The sequence below is a fragment of the Eremothecium sinecaudum genome, chromosome II (genome assembly GCF_001548555.1).
Source record: "Eremothecium sinecaudum strain ATCC 58844 chromosome II, complete sequence".
Classification (NCBI taxonomy): Eukaryota; Fungi; Ascomycota; class Saccharomycetes; order Saccharomycetales; family Saccharomycetaceae; genus Eremothecium; species Eremothecium sinecaudum.
The window spans coordinates 757,088-770,103 of record NC_030893.1 but is presented as its reverse complement, the minus strand read 5'-3'; the positions used below and the strand labels follow the sequence as shown (position 1 = coordinate 770,103).

At 37.5% G+C, this 13,016-nt stretch overlaps 8 protein-coding genes across 8 annotated transcripts; 4 read left to right on the top strand and 4 right to left on the bottom strand.

Annotated features, from left to right (window-relative positions):
• Window positions 1–967: 967 nt before the first annotated feature.
• Window positions 968–5,335, bottom strand: UFD4 (putative ubiquitin-protein ligase UFD4; the record flags this gene model as incomplete). Its single annotated transcript, XM_018130421.1, has 1 exon — window positions 968–5,335. The coding sequence occupies one exon, from the start codon at window positions 5,333–5,335 to the stop codon at window positions 968–970; it is 4,368 nt and encodes a 1,455-aa protein (XP_017985910.1).
• Window positions 5,336–5,694: 359 nt separating this feature from the next.
• On the top strand, window positions 5,695–6,405 carry MRT4 (ribosome assembly factor MRT4; the record flags this gene model as incomplete). The annotated part of the gene is made up of 1 exon (XM_018130420.1): window positions 5,695–6,405. The coding sequence occupies one exon, from the start codon at window positions 5,695–5,697 to the stop codon at window positions 6,403–6,405; it is 711 nt and encodes a 236-aa protein (XP_017985909.1).
• A 69-nt stretch (window positions 6,406–6,474) lies between these two features.
• On the bottom strand, window positions 6,475–6,936 carry SHU1 (Shu1p; the record flags this gene model as incomplete). Its single annotated transcript, XM_018130419.1, has 1 exon — window positions 6,475–6,936. The coding sequence occupies one exon, from the start codon at window positions 6,934–6,936 to the stop codon at window positions 6,475–6,477; it is 462 nt and encodes a 153-aa protein (XP_017985908.1).
• A 152-nt stretch (window positions 6,937–7,088) lies between these two features.
• Window positions 7,089–8,273, top strand: MRP4 (mitochondrial 37S ribosomal protein uS2m; the record flags this gene model as incomplete). The annotated part of the gene is made up of 1 exon (XM_018130418.1): window positions 7,089–8,273. One exon carries the CDS (start codon window positions 7,089–7,091, stop codon window positions 8,271–8,273), a length of 1,185 nt encoding a protein of 394 aa, XP_017985907.1.
• Window positions 8,274–8,462: 189 nt separating this feature from the next.
• AW171_hschr2437 (TLC domain-containing protein) lies at window positions 8,463–9,680 on the bottom strand (the record flags this gene model as incomplete). Its single annotated transcript, XM_018130417.1, has 1 exon — window positions 8,463–9,680. One exon carries the CDS (start codon window positions 9,678–9,680, stop codon window positions 8,463–8,465), a length of 1,218 nt encoding a protein of 405 aa, XP_017985906.1.
• A 356-nt stretch (window positions 9,681–10,036) lies between these two features.
• On the top strand, window positions 10,037–11,422 carry HSE1 (ESCRT-0 subunit protein HSE1; the record flags this gene model as incomplete). Its single annotated transcript, XM_018130416.1, has 1 exon — window positions 10,037–11,422. One exon carries the CDS (start codon window positions 10,037–10,039, stop codon window positions 11,420–11,422), a length of 1,386 nt encoding a protein of 461 aa, XP_017985905.1.
• Window positions 11,423–11,627: 205 nt separating this feature from the next.
• On the top strand, window positions 11,628–12,416 carry CAP1 (Cap1p; the record flags this gene model as incomplete). Its single annotated transcript, XM_018130415.1, has 1 exon — window positions 11,628–12,416. One exon carries the CDS (start codon window positions 11,628–11,630, stop codon window positions 12,414–12,416), a length of 789 nt encoding a protein of 262 aa, XP_017985904.1.
• Window positions 12,417–12,456: 40 nt separating this feature from the next.
• Window positions 12,457–12,810, bottom strand: SFT1 (Sft1p; the record flags this gene model as incomplete). The annotated part of the gene is made up of 2 exons (XM_018130414.1): window positions 12,457–12,714; window positions 12,775–12,810. The coding sequence occupies 2 exons, from the start codon at window positions 12,808–12,810 to the stop codon at window positions 12,457–12,459; spliced, it is 294 nt and encodes a 97-aa protein (XP_017985903.1).
• Between the last annotated feature and the right edge of the window lie 206 nt (window positions 12,811–13,016).

Here is a 13,016-nt window from a genome sequence, read left to right as displayed (position 1 = left end):
AAATCCTTAGAAGAAAGAAGGGGTGTCAATGCAAGTATCCTGTCAAGTCCAACAGTTCCACTTGCTACAGTCGATTTGTACTTTGAAGGTACTGTAAGTTGTCTATTACCAACGTTTTGAAAGTTTGCCTCTGGTTGTTAGTTGGTAAAACCGCTTCGTTCTCTTCCAATATTAACTGGAGAATTTCAAATGTTTCTAAATCTATCCGGGTAACTCCTACTGCGACGATTTAGAGTGATTGGAGAGAAAGACGTTTCACGTTAGCTATTGTTAGTACCAACGAAACAAAAAAAAACTTCAGTTTTTTAAACTGCAAATAAAACTTAAGGCGATTTAAGTTGAGTATCTGATAAAGTTTCTTCGGTTACTTTTTGTGAGCCTTTGTTCTTCGTTTATAGACTTTCTAATTTCTTCCTTTGTTTCTGATAAAAAACGCTTGCGAAACCATATCCTTCGTAAGTCTATGTGATTCGTAGTGAGTCTAAAAAAAACAAGAATAGTGCGAAGTACGCAAGAAAAGAGTTTCAAATGGCTAAAAGATAAAATATCGACCAATAAAACAGTTTCAAAACTTTATAGGAGCTTACTACAATAAAATCTGCAAAAAAGCGTTCCGTCAGTAAGGCGTTGTGCCTTACAGGTGCGGCATCTTAAGCTAAGTTTTGCGTTTTGATAGCCACATAATTAAAGGGTCAGTTAAAAGGTTCCAACTTATGAGGAACAAGTTTATTAGAGCGCCACTGACATTGTTGTTATTTGCCTTGTAGTCTTTTAATCATCTCGTAAGTGCCCATGGCCGTTAAACGTTATAACTCTCCCAAAATCTGACAATGTCTACTTCTTATTTTGGACTTTCATTTCCTAATTGAGAAATTTTGCCTCGGAGAAGGAAGATAACATAATCAAACTAAGTATAGTACGGATTCAAAAAATACACATTGCTTATACAAATGAAGAACCCGGTCAACTAAGAAAGAAGAAACGCGCCCGAGCCCTCATTGATTGCCTGAATAATCCTTGCTCGTAGAATTTCTCTGTTACTATACTTCGGAAGCTTTAAGTAGTTTGCGCAGGTCATAACACTTGGAAGGTATTGATCTGATGTTAAATCACCTTCTGGTTGCTTAAGAACCACAGTAAGATGAGGCTTTAAGTTTTTAAAACCTCCCATCGGAAGTTTAGGAGAACCTGTTAAAAATTGTAGGAAGTTCCTTCTCTCCTCAAGGCTGAATGACGACATTACTACAATTAAATCATGCAAAGTAGGAGAGTCCATGGTATAACCATGATCGGCCATTATGAATGAGAAGAGAGTTTCCGTGGACCAGTCTTCTTCTACGCTACCGAATAAATCGCTCAGCTCACTTGGAGCGAAGACCAATAACGAAGAGTATGGGAATGCTTTTGAAAACCCATCGATGAAGTTCGATAATTGGCTTTCAACGCCAGAACCTAGGAATGCATCAAATAGTTTCGAACTGTATAAGTCCACATTGGAAGTTGTAATGGCAGTACTGGAACCACCCTCTATCAAATCAATATCATATCCAGGTACTGTAAAGTTTAACGAAAGCGCTTCAAGCGTTTCTGAGTCCCGATGTGTATGAATATACCTTAGTGAACTCTCCAATTGAGGATCAATAGCTCCTAACAACTTGAACATTTTTTCTGTAGAATTAAAATCTAATGGTTCATTCTTAATCTTCGAATGCATTAGCTCGAAGAAAACTCTATTGAAACGGAAATCAACTATCCGGTTATCGAGCATAGAACGGGCTACAAAAGTACCCAAGTGTGTAAATAGTTCTAGAACCTTTGCCCTATCTTGAGATGGCGAAATTGGCCCTGGATACAACAGTCCAGAGATATATTCACCCTCATTGTCGGAGCCAATGTGCCACATATGCAATGACTTTCTTGCAAACTCTTTAGAAACCGAAGAATAGAATTCTAGCGTAGGACCCATACCTGTACCAACTTCGTCTTGGTATTCAATCTCTAAAATATTTGGGCTTGAGCCATATTTGGTTAATATTTTCAACGCACTTAAGAATATCGTTTCCCTCGCTATACGTAACTTGTGCCTAGTAGGCCGGCCCAACCTTTGCAACTGTTCATCAACAACGGAGTTCTTTTCATTTTCTATCCTTTCTTTCCATAGTTGTATCAACCTACCGTATCCAAATGAGGTATTCTGCAAGAACAAAATTCTAACATCCAATGGGAATAAGAAAGAATAATATCTAGTAACATTTAAGGTCCAACTGGGAAGTGCTCCACTAGCTACAATAAGAGGTTCTTCCAACTGTCTTGAAAGTTTCATAGTAAGCTTAGGGTTTATAAAGTGCGCGGGATTCACAGCGCCATTATGACAGCATGCCAAGAGATCAAGGATACCATCAATAGGCTTTAGTTCTTCACGAGAAAAATTGTTTTCTGGATATAAGCGCCCAATGTTAGGTTCTTCTTCATCTTCATAAACTCTTCTGTATTTTATAGTCTGGACCTCATTCCATGCTTTTCTTGGGTCCCTGTTAAAACTTGACATATTTTTGAAAATACTCCCGAAAATTGTTTCTGATGATTTAACTATTTCCCCGTTCACTTGGAACTCAAATAGTAGCGTTTTCACATCATCCGAGTTAACGTCTGCATTCTGATGAGACATGGGTAGTAGGGAGCTTAAGAATCTTGATTGGGCAACTCTATGCTTCAAGAATTCACATAAGGATTTAAATGATGATATGCAATGAATACTAACCATTAATGTTGAAAGTGCTGAGGGGATATCGTCTTTCTTAATATCACCAATATATTCAAGGCGAATTTTCATCTGTTTCCCCAATGATGCGGCACGGTTTTCTGAAGATCCACAATCTATGATTTCAAATGACTCCAATTTCGTTAATGCGGATTGCAATGTTTTAACCAATAATTCCAATTTGTCCGAAAATACTCTAATAAACATAATTTGGCAAGTGGAGTTCTTAGATGGATGAGACTTAATAATTTTTGATATACTTTCGGATAAACCTGTAGAAATAAATTCAAATCCAGATATGGTGAAATCTTCTCTAAAGATGGTATTTTTCACAGCAATCCATGTACGTTGCCAATATTCCGAATCTTCAACATTGTTATCTACCATGCGCAAATATGACACCAGTTCTTCAATCTCTTTCAATTCTTTGATCATTACAGATTCTTCACTGCAGGAAAAACTCTCCACCAATGAATAGCAAAGCTGCTTCAATTTTTTATCAACATAGGAAGCATTCAAATTTCTAAATACGGTGAAGTTTATCTTTTTTGGCTTCACATGATGTGATATATCTACATTGGGACCAATTTCCATATCATAATCATCATCCTCCACATCATCATCCTCTGCTTCCTCTACTTCAACTTCAACAGGACTTGAAGGAAGTCCGGTGCTAGTATGCATATCATCATCATCATCGTTGTTGGCCGAATAGGCGACTTGAGAGCTACTATTATTGTGTGCTACATTCCTGTCAGATTCTTGGTTCCAATAAGCAGATAGCGACTTTAACATTTCAAAGATACCTTCCCTTTTCAAATCTGGTAGAATATTAGAAGCACATTTGGCGATCATGGTAGATGATAAGGAGAGTAATCCGATTAATAACCCACCAGAAACAATTTTGTCACCTTCCTTGGCTTCATAAGATGACTTGTTCTGTGCAATACTTGGAGATAGTAGGCCTATTAATTGTTTATCAATATATGATGAATCAGAATTCATAAATGATGCAATTCGAGCCAATGATATGAGAATATATCTTCGAATATCGAAATCAACAGTATTCAAATATATCTCTGCAAAGAAAGGGATAATTTTTTTAACAAGGTCAAGGAACTTTTCACTTTTTGGGTCTATATCCAAATATTTCGGTGGATCAACCGATAAAACTTGCTCTTCTTCGGTTGGTAACAACAATGCAACAAAACGTGTAATGCTTATTAGAAGCGGTTTAGGAACAAACATTAACATTTCATGTAGAGAGGAAGTAACACTTTTTTTGTATTTGTTCAAACAACGAACTACCATGCTTGAAATATCGCATGACTCAATGATATTCGTGCATATAGTACTACTAGTGGAGACAAGTAGAGACAATATATCCAATGATTTAAGTTTACCATCCAATTCAATATCTGATGAAGACACCACGTCTACAATTCTTTTAATAATTTCCAGATCCACCAGGGTCTCAATGCTGTGCTTTGATCCTGAGCTCATAGCACCGCATATTGCATATAATGCATTTAACACTTTAGTCAATATACCTTGATCATTACTATTTATAAATAAGCCCTTCAATAGAGGAAAGAACCTTACAATCTGATCATAGTCACTTGATTTAACACGCGCACATGAATTTGCAACGATAGTAACAGCTTTCCGTTGCGCATGAACAGTGAAGAAATCCACATATTGTAAGCATTGAACCAAACAACCTGAGTTCAATATCTCCTTACCAGAGAGTCTAGAAATATACTCCAATGTTTCTAAAACTTGTTCAGCTAAGTCGATATAACTAATCTCTTCAAGTTTTTTCTGTAGTATTGAGATAACATTTCGATCAACAGCAGCAGAAACCACATCCGGATTTACTTCAAATAGATTGTACAGGCATCTGCATGCAATAAGTTGTAGTTCAAGTTCTTCAAATAGTGCTGGATTGTCCAATGCATTGACTATTCCTTTTAAAAGATCCATTTGAGGTACAGTTCTTTCCGCAGTCAACGGATTTAACATTAAAAGTTGTTCATTTATTTCACGTAACGATTCCATCGCCACAAAGGGCTCTTCGGTAGCATTCAAAACATTACTAACTAGCTTTTGCATCCGTCCACCATCATTGCGGTTGACACCCCCCATAATTCCAAACATTTGCCGATACTCAGGGAAAACGTCTGTCAAATTAATTCTCTGCTGTCCATGTCCCTCCTCTGTTGTCCGTCTACCTTCCATCCCTTGAGCCAATGTTCCCAATAATTCCTGCAGAGATGACACCCATCTATCGGCATTACCGTCTGCAGCTGCACGACCTGGAGAAATAACCTCATCGATGTCCTCCTCTTCCTCATTATCTTCAGCACCATTCAAATGTTCCCCTCCGTCTTCCTCATACTCATCATAGAAGTTAGAATATTCATCGTCTTCTTCTTCATCGTCGTCGTCGTCGTCGTCTTCTTCTTCTTCTTCTTCTTGATAAGAATAGCCACCATCATCTCTTGAGCCTTCTTCATGTTCGCTACTAATAGCATAATCGCTGTCGTGTTCGTAAAACTCCTCCCCTCGATTCATTCTGCTAATCGACGCCAATCAACAACAATACCAGAGAGTTAACTTATTGAATAAAAATAAGACTCAGAGAAAGACACCGCTAACACGAGAAATGTCTAAGTTCCACTAATCAATATTAATTAACAGTTTAACATGCCCTCTGCGTAGGCTATTATTATTCATATAATAATTAATCACTCTATTTCTTCTACGTTTACGGTGACACACGAAAAGTAATATTTGTTTCTTCACAAACGCCTTCTAGACTGAAAATTTTTTTAGTATCGGCTTTCATTAGACTGTCTTAACTCATCTCATCTCATCTCATCTCAACTGACACAACTTTCCACTCAGAAAGATAAATCAAGCATTTAACAATCATGCCTAGATCTAAGCGTCATAAGTTAGTGACTCTCGCTCAAACCGATAAGAAAGGTAGAGAAAATAAGGAAAGAATCTTTGATGAAGTAAGGTCAGCGTTGGATAGCTACAGGTACGTTTGGGTTTTACATTTGGATGATGTGAGAACACCTGTGCTACAGGAGATCAGGAATAGCTGGCAAGGATCTAAACTGATCATGGGTAAGCGTAAGGTTTTGGAAAAGGCATTGGGAATTACTAGAGAAGAAGAATATAAGGAAAACCTAAGCCGATTAACGAAACACTGTAGCGGTGTAACAGGTCTTCTATTTACTGATGAGGAACGTACCACTGTTGAAGATTACTTTAAATCGTATGTGAGGGCTGATTACTCGAGACCTAAGACTAAGGCGCCCTTAACTTTCGAAATACCAGCGGGTATTGTGTATTCTCGAGGAGGTCAGATTCCAGAAGAAGAAGATGTCCCAATGGTGCATAGTTTGGAACCTACTTTGAGAAACAAGTTTAAAATTCCAACCAAGATTATGAGCGGGAAGATTACTATTGACACACCATATCTGGTTTGTGAAAAAGGACAGACACTGGACGTTCGCCAGGCATTGATTTTGAAACAATTCGGTGTTGCTGCGGCCGAATTTCGAGTGAAACTGGCTGCATTCTATGACAATGAGAATGCTCAGTTGGAAGCTGTTAGTATTAACATGGAATAAAGATGCATTTCGTATTTATGTACGTTATTATAGATAAGTAATAGAAGTCTACTCCCACTCGTATCCTACTTATGTAATATATCGCCAATAGTTCTCTAGTGATTCAAAATCTTTAATCCCAGGTGACCTAAACAGCACGAATTGAACCGTCACATTATGTCGCCTCATCACTCGAAATGATATACTATAAATTAGATTTGCTAGCCGTACTTGGCTGGCACTTAAAAAGTTAGCAGTATTACATTTTATTAATTCATCCAACCCATATATTATCACCTGTTTTAAGCTTTTAAGACCTTCAGCTTCGAACTTAGTTAAATATATAAAAAGATATTGCAGTTTCTCAAGAAACATCACTTTGATATTTCGCCTACTGTTATCAACGGCTCGCAAGGATGAAAATGCAAACCGTCCATTTGGGAGCTCGCTCTCAAAGAAATATCTTGATCTTGAACCAAGCACAAATATCAATGATTTATCAGGAGGGCCATCCAGCAACTTGCGAAGGACTAGTTCAATATCTGTTTCCATTTATCATGACTCGTGGTGACATGTTAATTCATACGATGGAATCTGACTTCAAGATTTAGAATTAAAAAAATTTGATAAATCTTGAAGTGTTCGGGAAATTCACTAGTCTGGATTTCCTCCGAAGAGAAGAGAACTTAAGTGGTACCGTCGTGATGTCGTTTAAGTTATCGGCCTGTGAAATAGTAACTAAAACTTTACAATGCCGGGGGAGTCGTATTCGGAAGTTTTCTAGTGATGCAGCAGGTAATCCGGCTACAGAAGAAACCGGAAATGAATTACTGGTAGAGCGTAGAGGAGAGTTTAATAATCAACTTCTGAGCATAATAAAAAGTCTTCGTACTGTTCCGGAAGAGCTGGTTGGTAAAATGGATGGAGAACCAAATGGTGAGATAAAAGAGAAAGAACAGCAGTTGGACGAAAAATTGACAGCATTTCTTAGAAATTACTCCAACCATACTAGTTCTACTAAGCAAGATGGTAAGAATCTAATATTTGATGATAAGATACGTAAAAGCAGCTCACAAAAGTCTTTTCCGTATCTTGTTTCATCAGGTGTTGGAAAGCCATATTCAAAACAAGAACTTTTCGTGCGTCAATTGAAGCATGCATCTTCAACTGCAAAACTTGGTGCTAATATTAAGAATGTTTATTTTCCACACAATGATATTTTCCATCCTCCATCTGTTGAAGACGTTTCCGTCAAGAAGTTAATGGCTGCAGGCGTCCACTTGGGACAATCCACCTCTCTATGGAGGCCTTCAACACAACCATTTATTTATGGCGAGTATAAGGACATCCACCTCATTGACTTAACCAAGACTCTTTCATGCTTAAAAAGAGCTGCTCATGTGATCGAAGGCGTAGCCGAAAATGGTGGTATTATTTTATTTTTGGGCACAAGAGAAGGACAGAAACGTGTTATACAAAAGGCTGCTGAAAGATTAAATGGTTATTACGTTTCTTCTAGATGGATCCCCGGCACTTTGACTAATCCTACAGAGATTTCTAGCATTTGGGAAAGACATGAGGTCGATTACTATGGTAATCCTACCGGTAGGAAATTAACTGATGAAGAGTCAGTGAGTATTGTCAAACCAGATTTACTTGTTGTACTGAATCCTACAGAGAACAGAATTGCGTTGTTGGAAGCAATGAAGACTAGAGTTCCTACCATTGGAATTATTGATACTGACTCTGAACCATCTATGGTTACATACCCAATCCCTGGAAATGACGACTCGCTACGCTCAGTTAGCCTGTTAGTAAGTGTATTAGCTAAGGCCGGCCAAAAGGGTTTGAAAAATCGTCTAAGTAAGACAGTTGATTTACTACAGTGATAATTTGACCAAAAAAATGCAAATTAGCAAAGATATAATGTTATAAATAAATATACCTTGTATATATTTATCATCTTTTGCGTAAGCTCAAAGTTGCAGATATTCAGATTTTTGAAGTACATTATTCTTTAAATTACATTACAAGTTTTCTAATTACAGTTGCTAAAGAGCTCTTCATTCTTCCAGATGCTATAGGTTCTTCTTTTCACTATCAGGCTCATCATCGTCATCATCGGATTCACTATCGCTTCGGTCGTCTTTGCTAACACCCTGAGTGACCATACGCCATAAGATTCGCATAATTAAAAATAACCAATAAAGGTTTACTAATTGTAAAGCAGATAGCAAAGTAAAAACTATGGGAAGAGATATCCAGCATTTGTATTGCTGGGTTGCGAAGTTTAAAGTAAATTTACCAACGGTTCTAAACTCAGTTAATATTGACCATAAAATCCTTATGTTCGTGTAATGCCGCAAATAGATCCATGAACTTACAAAAATCATGAAGAAAGGTGGAGTCAAAGGCGAATTCAAGTAATTAAAGATCTTGGATAATGCCAAGAAGAAATCAGAAACATCCATTGTAATGTAGATGAGGAGTCCAATTTTTGTAAAATGGAACATATAAGATAGCGAAATCATAGCTAAAGTAACAATATGGTGAAAGACCAATTCTTTGAAATCTTTACGAGGTTTTTCGACTTGCAAAACTAAAATACATCCCTGTTGAGCCCAGAAAGCTGCTTGGCACAAGTAAAATATCTTGCATAAGTAGCTATTCGTAAGATCGGGATATGTTTCGTACATTGGAGCCGTTTTAAAATACCACATATCAGTATGGTACATAATGTATAGCCCAAATGGACCAGAAAGACCATAATAAAAGGTTGAGTATCCTTGTTCCATAATCCTGTTTACTCTATGTTTACCAGTTACTCCCAACCAACGGGTCAAAGGCAATAAGACCATCGCCATAACAAACTCACGAAGAAATGTAAAAAATATCATGTAGAACAAAACAAAACTCAAATCTTTAATACCTTTACCATACATACCGGTATCTCCCACAGGGTAGGAAATTGCAACAAACATATGCAATGGATTAGAGGCAGTCCTATTTCCTGATGCAAAATAGCAACCGTAAACAGCAGCTAGTATGAAGAATGGAGACAACCAGGTATGTCTGTAGTTTAATTCTCTATAAGCCAACCACATTTTATTGATAACATCAGTATCATTGTTTGAAGCTCCAGATAGAGCCCGTAAACGCGCTTCAGCTGCCATCTTGGATTGTTTGGTTTCCGGCATGGTAGATAAACTAGGAACTTTTGTATCACCCAAGGCTATATGGCCAACAGAAGACTTACGTCTCCGAGACACCTGGGGGACATTGGAGTCATCTATCATCTCAGGTACTTGTGATTTTATACTTGTTTTGTAATGGCGTTATTCGGCTTCCAACCACAGCAAAATTGTCTTTTAGTCGTTAGATCCTTTTAAAAGATGCTATAGTCTTAAAAACCTAGAGTCCGCGGCAATTAACTTTGCTGAAGAGAAACGTACCTTTTCAAGTGGAGTCTCGCTATGTAGTTCAAATCAAAGAATTTAGCCTTTAGTAAAAAAAATTGATAGCAAATTATTCACGTGACATATACCAAACAGAATACAAATCGCTGTTCATCATTTTACATCTAAACGTCTTAGGAAATGTTATTAGGCTGCACAGTTGCACACTGAGTTTAAATACCATTACTTTAACAAAGATGGTAAGTAAACGAAAAATTGAAAACGCAGTTAAGACAGCCACTGCTGGTGAACTAAGAGCAGATAACTGGCAGTACCATCTAGATGTTTGTGATTTAGTAAGGGATGATCCAGAGGAACTAGGGAAGTATGCTATGGAGGCGATCGAAGAGCGGTTGAAGCAAAATGATGCAAATGTTATTCTTCGAACTTTGTCACTTATAACATGTTTAGCAGGGAATTGTGGGTCTAGATTACAACAGGCTATTGCATCGAAGCATTTTACCGGAATACTCTATAATTTAACTCAAAGTAAGTATATTCACATGACAGTAAAACAAGAGCTTATTAAAGTTGTAGAGCAACTCACAGACTCATTTAAACATGATCCCTCGTTGAAAGCTATGGCGGACCTAAACTCAACGATTTCTAGGAAGTTTCCCTATTTAATGAATGACCCATCTGTGCCACAGAAGAAAGATATGGATAGGTATTCTAAGGCAGCAGAAGAGGAAGAGCTCGAGAGGGCTTTAAAACAATCTCTACTAGAGTACGAACAACAACAAGAATTACAGCGTTCTCGAACAGAAAACGTGGCTCATTCCCAAATTGAGGACAGTTCTGGATCACCCCTACATCTGCAACAAGCCCACCAACCTAACCAGGTCCGGAAGGTAAGAGCGGTATATGATTTAAAGGCTAGCGAACCTGAAGAACTATCATTTGTCAAAGGGGACATCATAACAGTAATTGAACAGGTATATAGAGATTGGTGGAGGGGCAGCTTACGGGGAAAGGTAGGTATTTTTCCATTAAATTATGTGACGCCAATCTCAGCACCTTCTTCGGAAGAACTAGCAACTGAGGCAATAGAAGAGCAGGCAGTTTTGAGGCAAAAGCCTAAGGTTGATAAATTGCTGCAGTCTTTAAAACATTCGCATGATACAGACATAACTCAGAACCAAGAAGTAAATGAGCTTTATTCTGAGGTTACTCCATTAAGACCTAAAATTACAAAAATGTTAGGTAAATACGCGCAGAAAAAGGATGATTTAATATCATTGAGGGAGGTCTTAGCAAATGCAGAATCTACTTACAACCGCATGTTGGATGAAGCGGCGAATGGGTTTGCAAATACGGTTCCACCAAAAATTAACCAAAAGCAACAATATTACGACAGAATGGAACATCTCTCCTTAAGTGAAGACAAATCATATGCACAACAACAACATTCATTGCAAAATATGGCATATTCTTCCATCAATTATTTTCCCAGTCGACCTAAGGTAAATAATCCTCAGCAGCCAGGTCCTCAATGTTCGGACTCGTCGACGCAGAACCGCCCACCTTTTCCTACACCCGATGGATATCCAAATCAATATCAATATGATCCTGAAAAGAACTAAGGGATCTTAGTATGTTACATTCAACCTCCATTTATCTAAATTCCCATTTTAATGATGTATACATAATATCGTACGTAGAATGGATATTTCCTTCGCTTTTTGATATGTATACAAAAAATTAGCTTTCAGCTTTTCGTGATCATTTCCCTTTTTATTCTTAACAACATACCAAAGAAGCACGAACTTAGTCAATTGTGCTAGTAAAATGTCGAAATTCAATGAAATTATTAAAAACTTAATGTTTGATGCTGCCCCAAGCGAGGTATTATCAGTTTATAAGTCGTTATTAGATCTTACAGACGGAAAAAATAAAGCTTCGATTATTGACGTGCTTCAGGAGTACAATATTGCACATCGCATTCCTATCACTATAGATGGCACCCCAAGCGTTATATCTGAATATAATAAACAAGGTTCTAAATTCTATGATCCAATAAAGAAGAAATTGTTTTCAGTTGATTATGTGGAAGGAAATGCGATGGATATAGAACCATATGATGTAGATGTTCCTGAGGAACAAATGAAGGTATTTGAAGATATTCAACAGTACCTAAAGAGTACATTTCCAGCAGAAAGCGCTTGTTCAGTTTTGTCTACAGGCGAAGAAGATAATTTAGCTATTATTATAGTCAGCATGAAGTTCAGCCCGGCTAACTTTTGGAGTGGTTATTGGAAATCAGAATATATTTATAATCCACGTAGCAAGGAATTGAAAGGCAAAATTGATGTTTCTGCGCATTATTATGAAAATGGAAACGTTAAGTTTAAATTCTCCGAATCCATTAATGAGGAGGCCGTAAAGGATATCGTAACATCCATCAAGAGAATTGAAACGACCTTCGATACCAAGTTGAATGTTGGCTTTAGAAAGTTAAATGAAACTCAATTCAGCAAGCTAAGGAGACGACTTCCTGTCACAAGGTCTAAAATCAACTGGGGGAAAGCCATTGGCAACTATAGGCTAGGAAAAGATGCTACTAAGGGCAGCGATTAAGGGAAACTGCAGTGCTAATTGTAGTGACGGTATTATATCATTAAAACAGTTTAAATATGTTGTAAATTATAAAGAAGAACAACAACGACAACCCCACTGCCTTCCATATATTATTCCCCGCTGAAATAGACCTAGTTAATCTCATTGATGAATTTTTGATATTGGTAAAAAGAGCCCCCACGGAGTTATGCATCGAATCCACCAGTGAAAGATCAGACTCCGCCTGACGTCCGATATCCATATTTATATTCCTAAAGGTTGAGAGTTTACCAACCAACTCATCAAGTCGTTTATTATTCTTGCTCCAATATTGTTAGTAGAGAATCATTGGTTACAGCGAAAGGGAAATTTGACATACACTATTCTCTACCTGTGAATACCGTCCATCCGACATATTGCAGAATGGGAGTTTACTAGTGAAAATACTTCTTTATAGTTGTTACTAACTTGCGTTTATCATGAGTTACTTACCACGTTACTACTCGTTTATCCCTATAATAATATTTTTTAGCTATGGCTACAATTCTGTAACCCGGACAAATTTAGTTTTATGTCCTCCCAAGTGGCAAGACTAGTGTTTGAAGATTAAAAATACGGAAG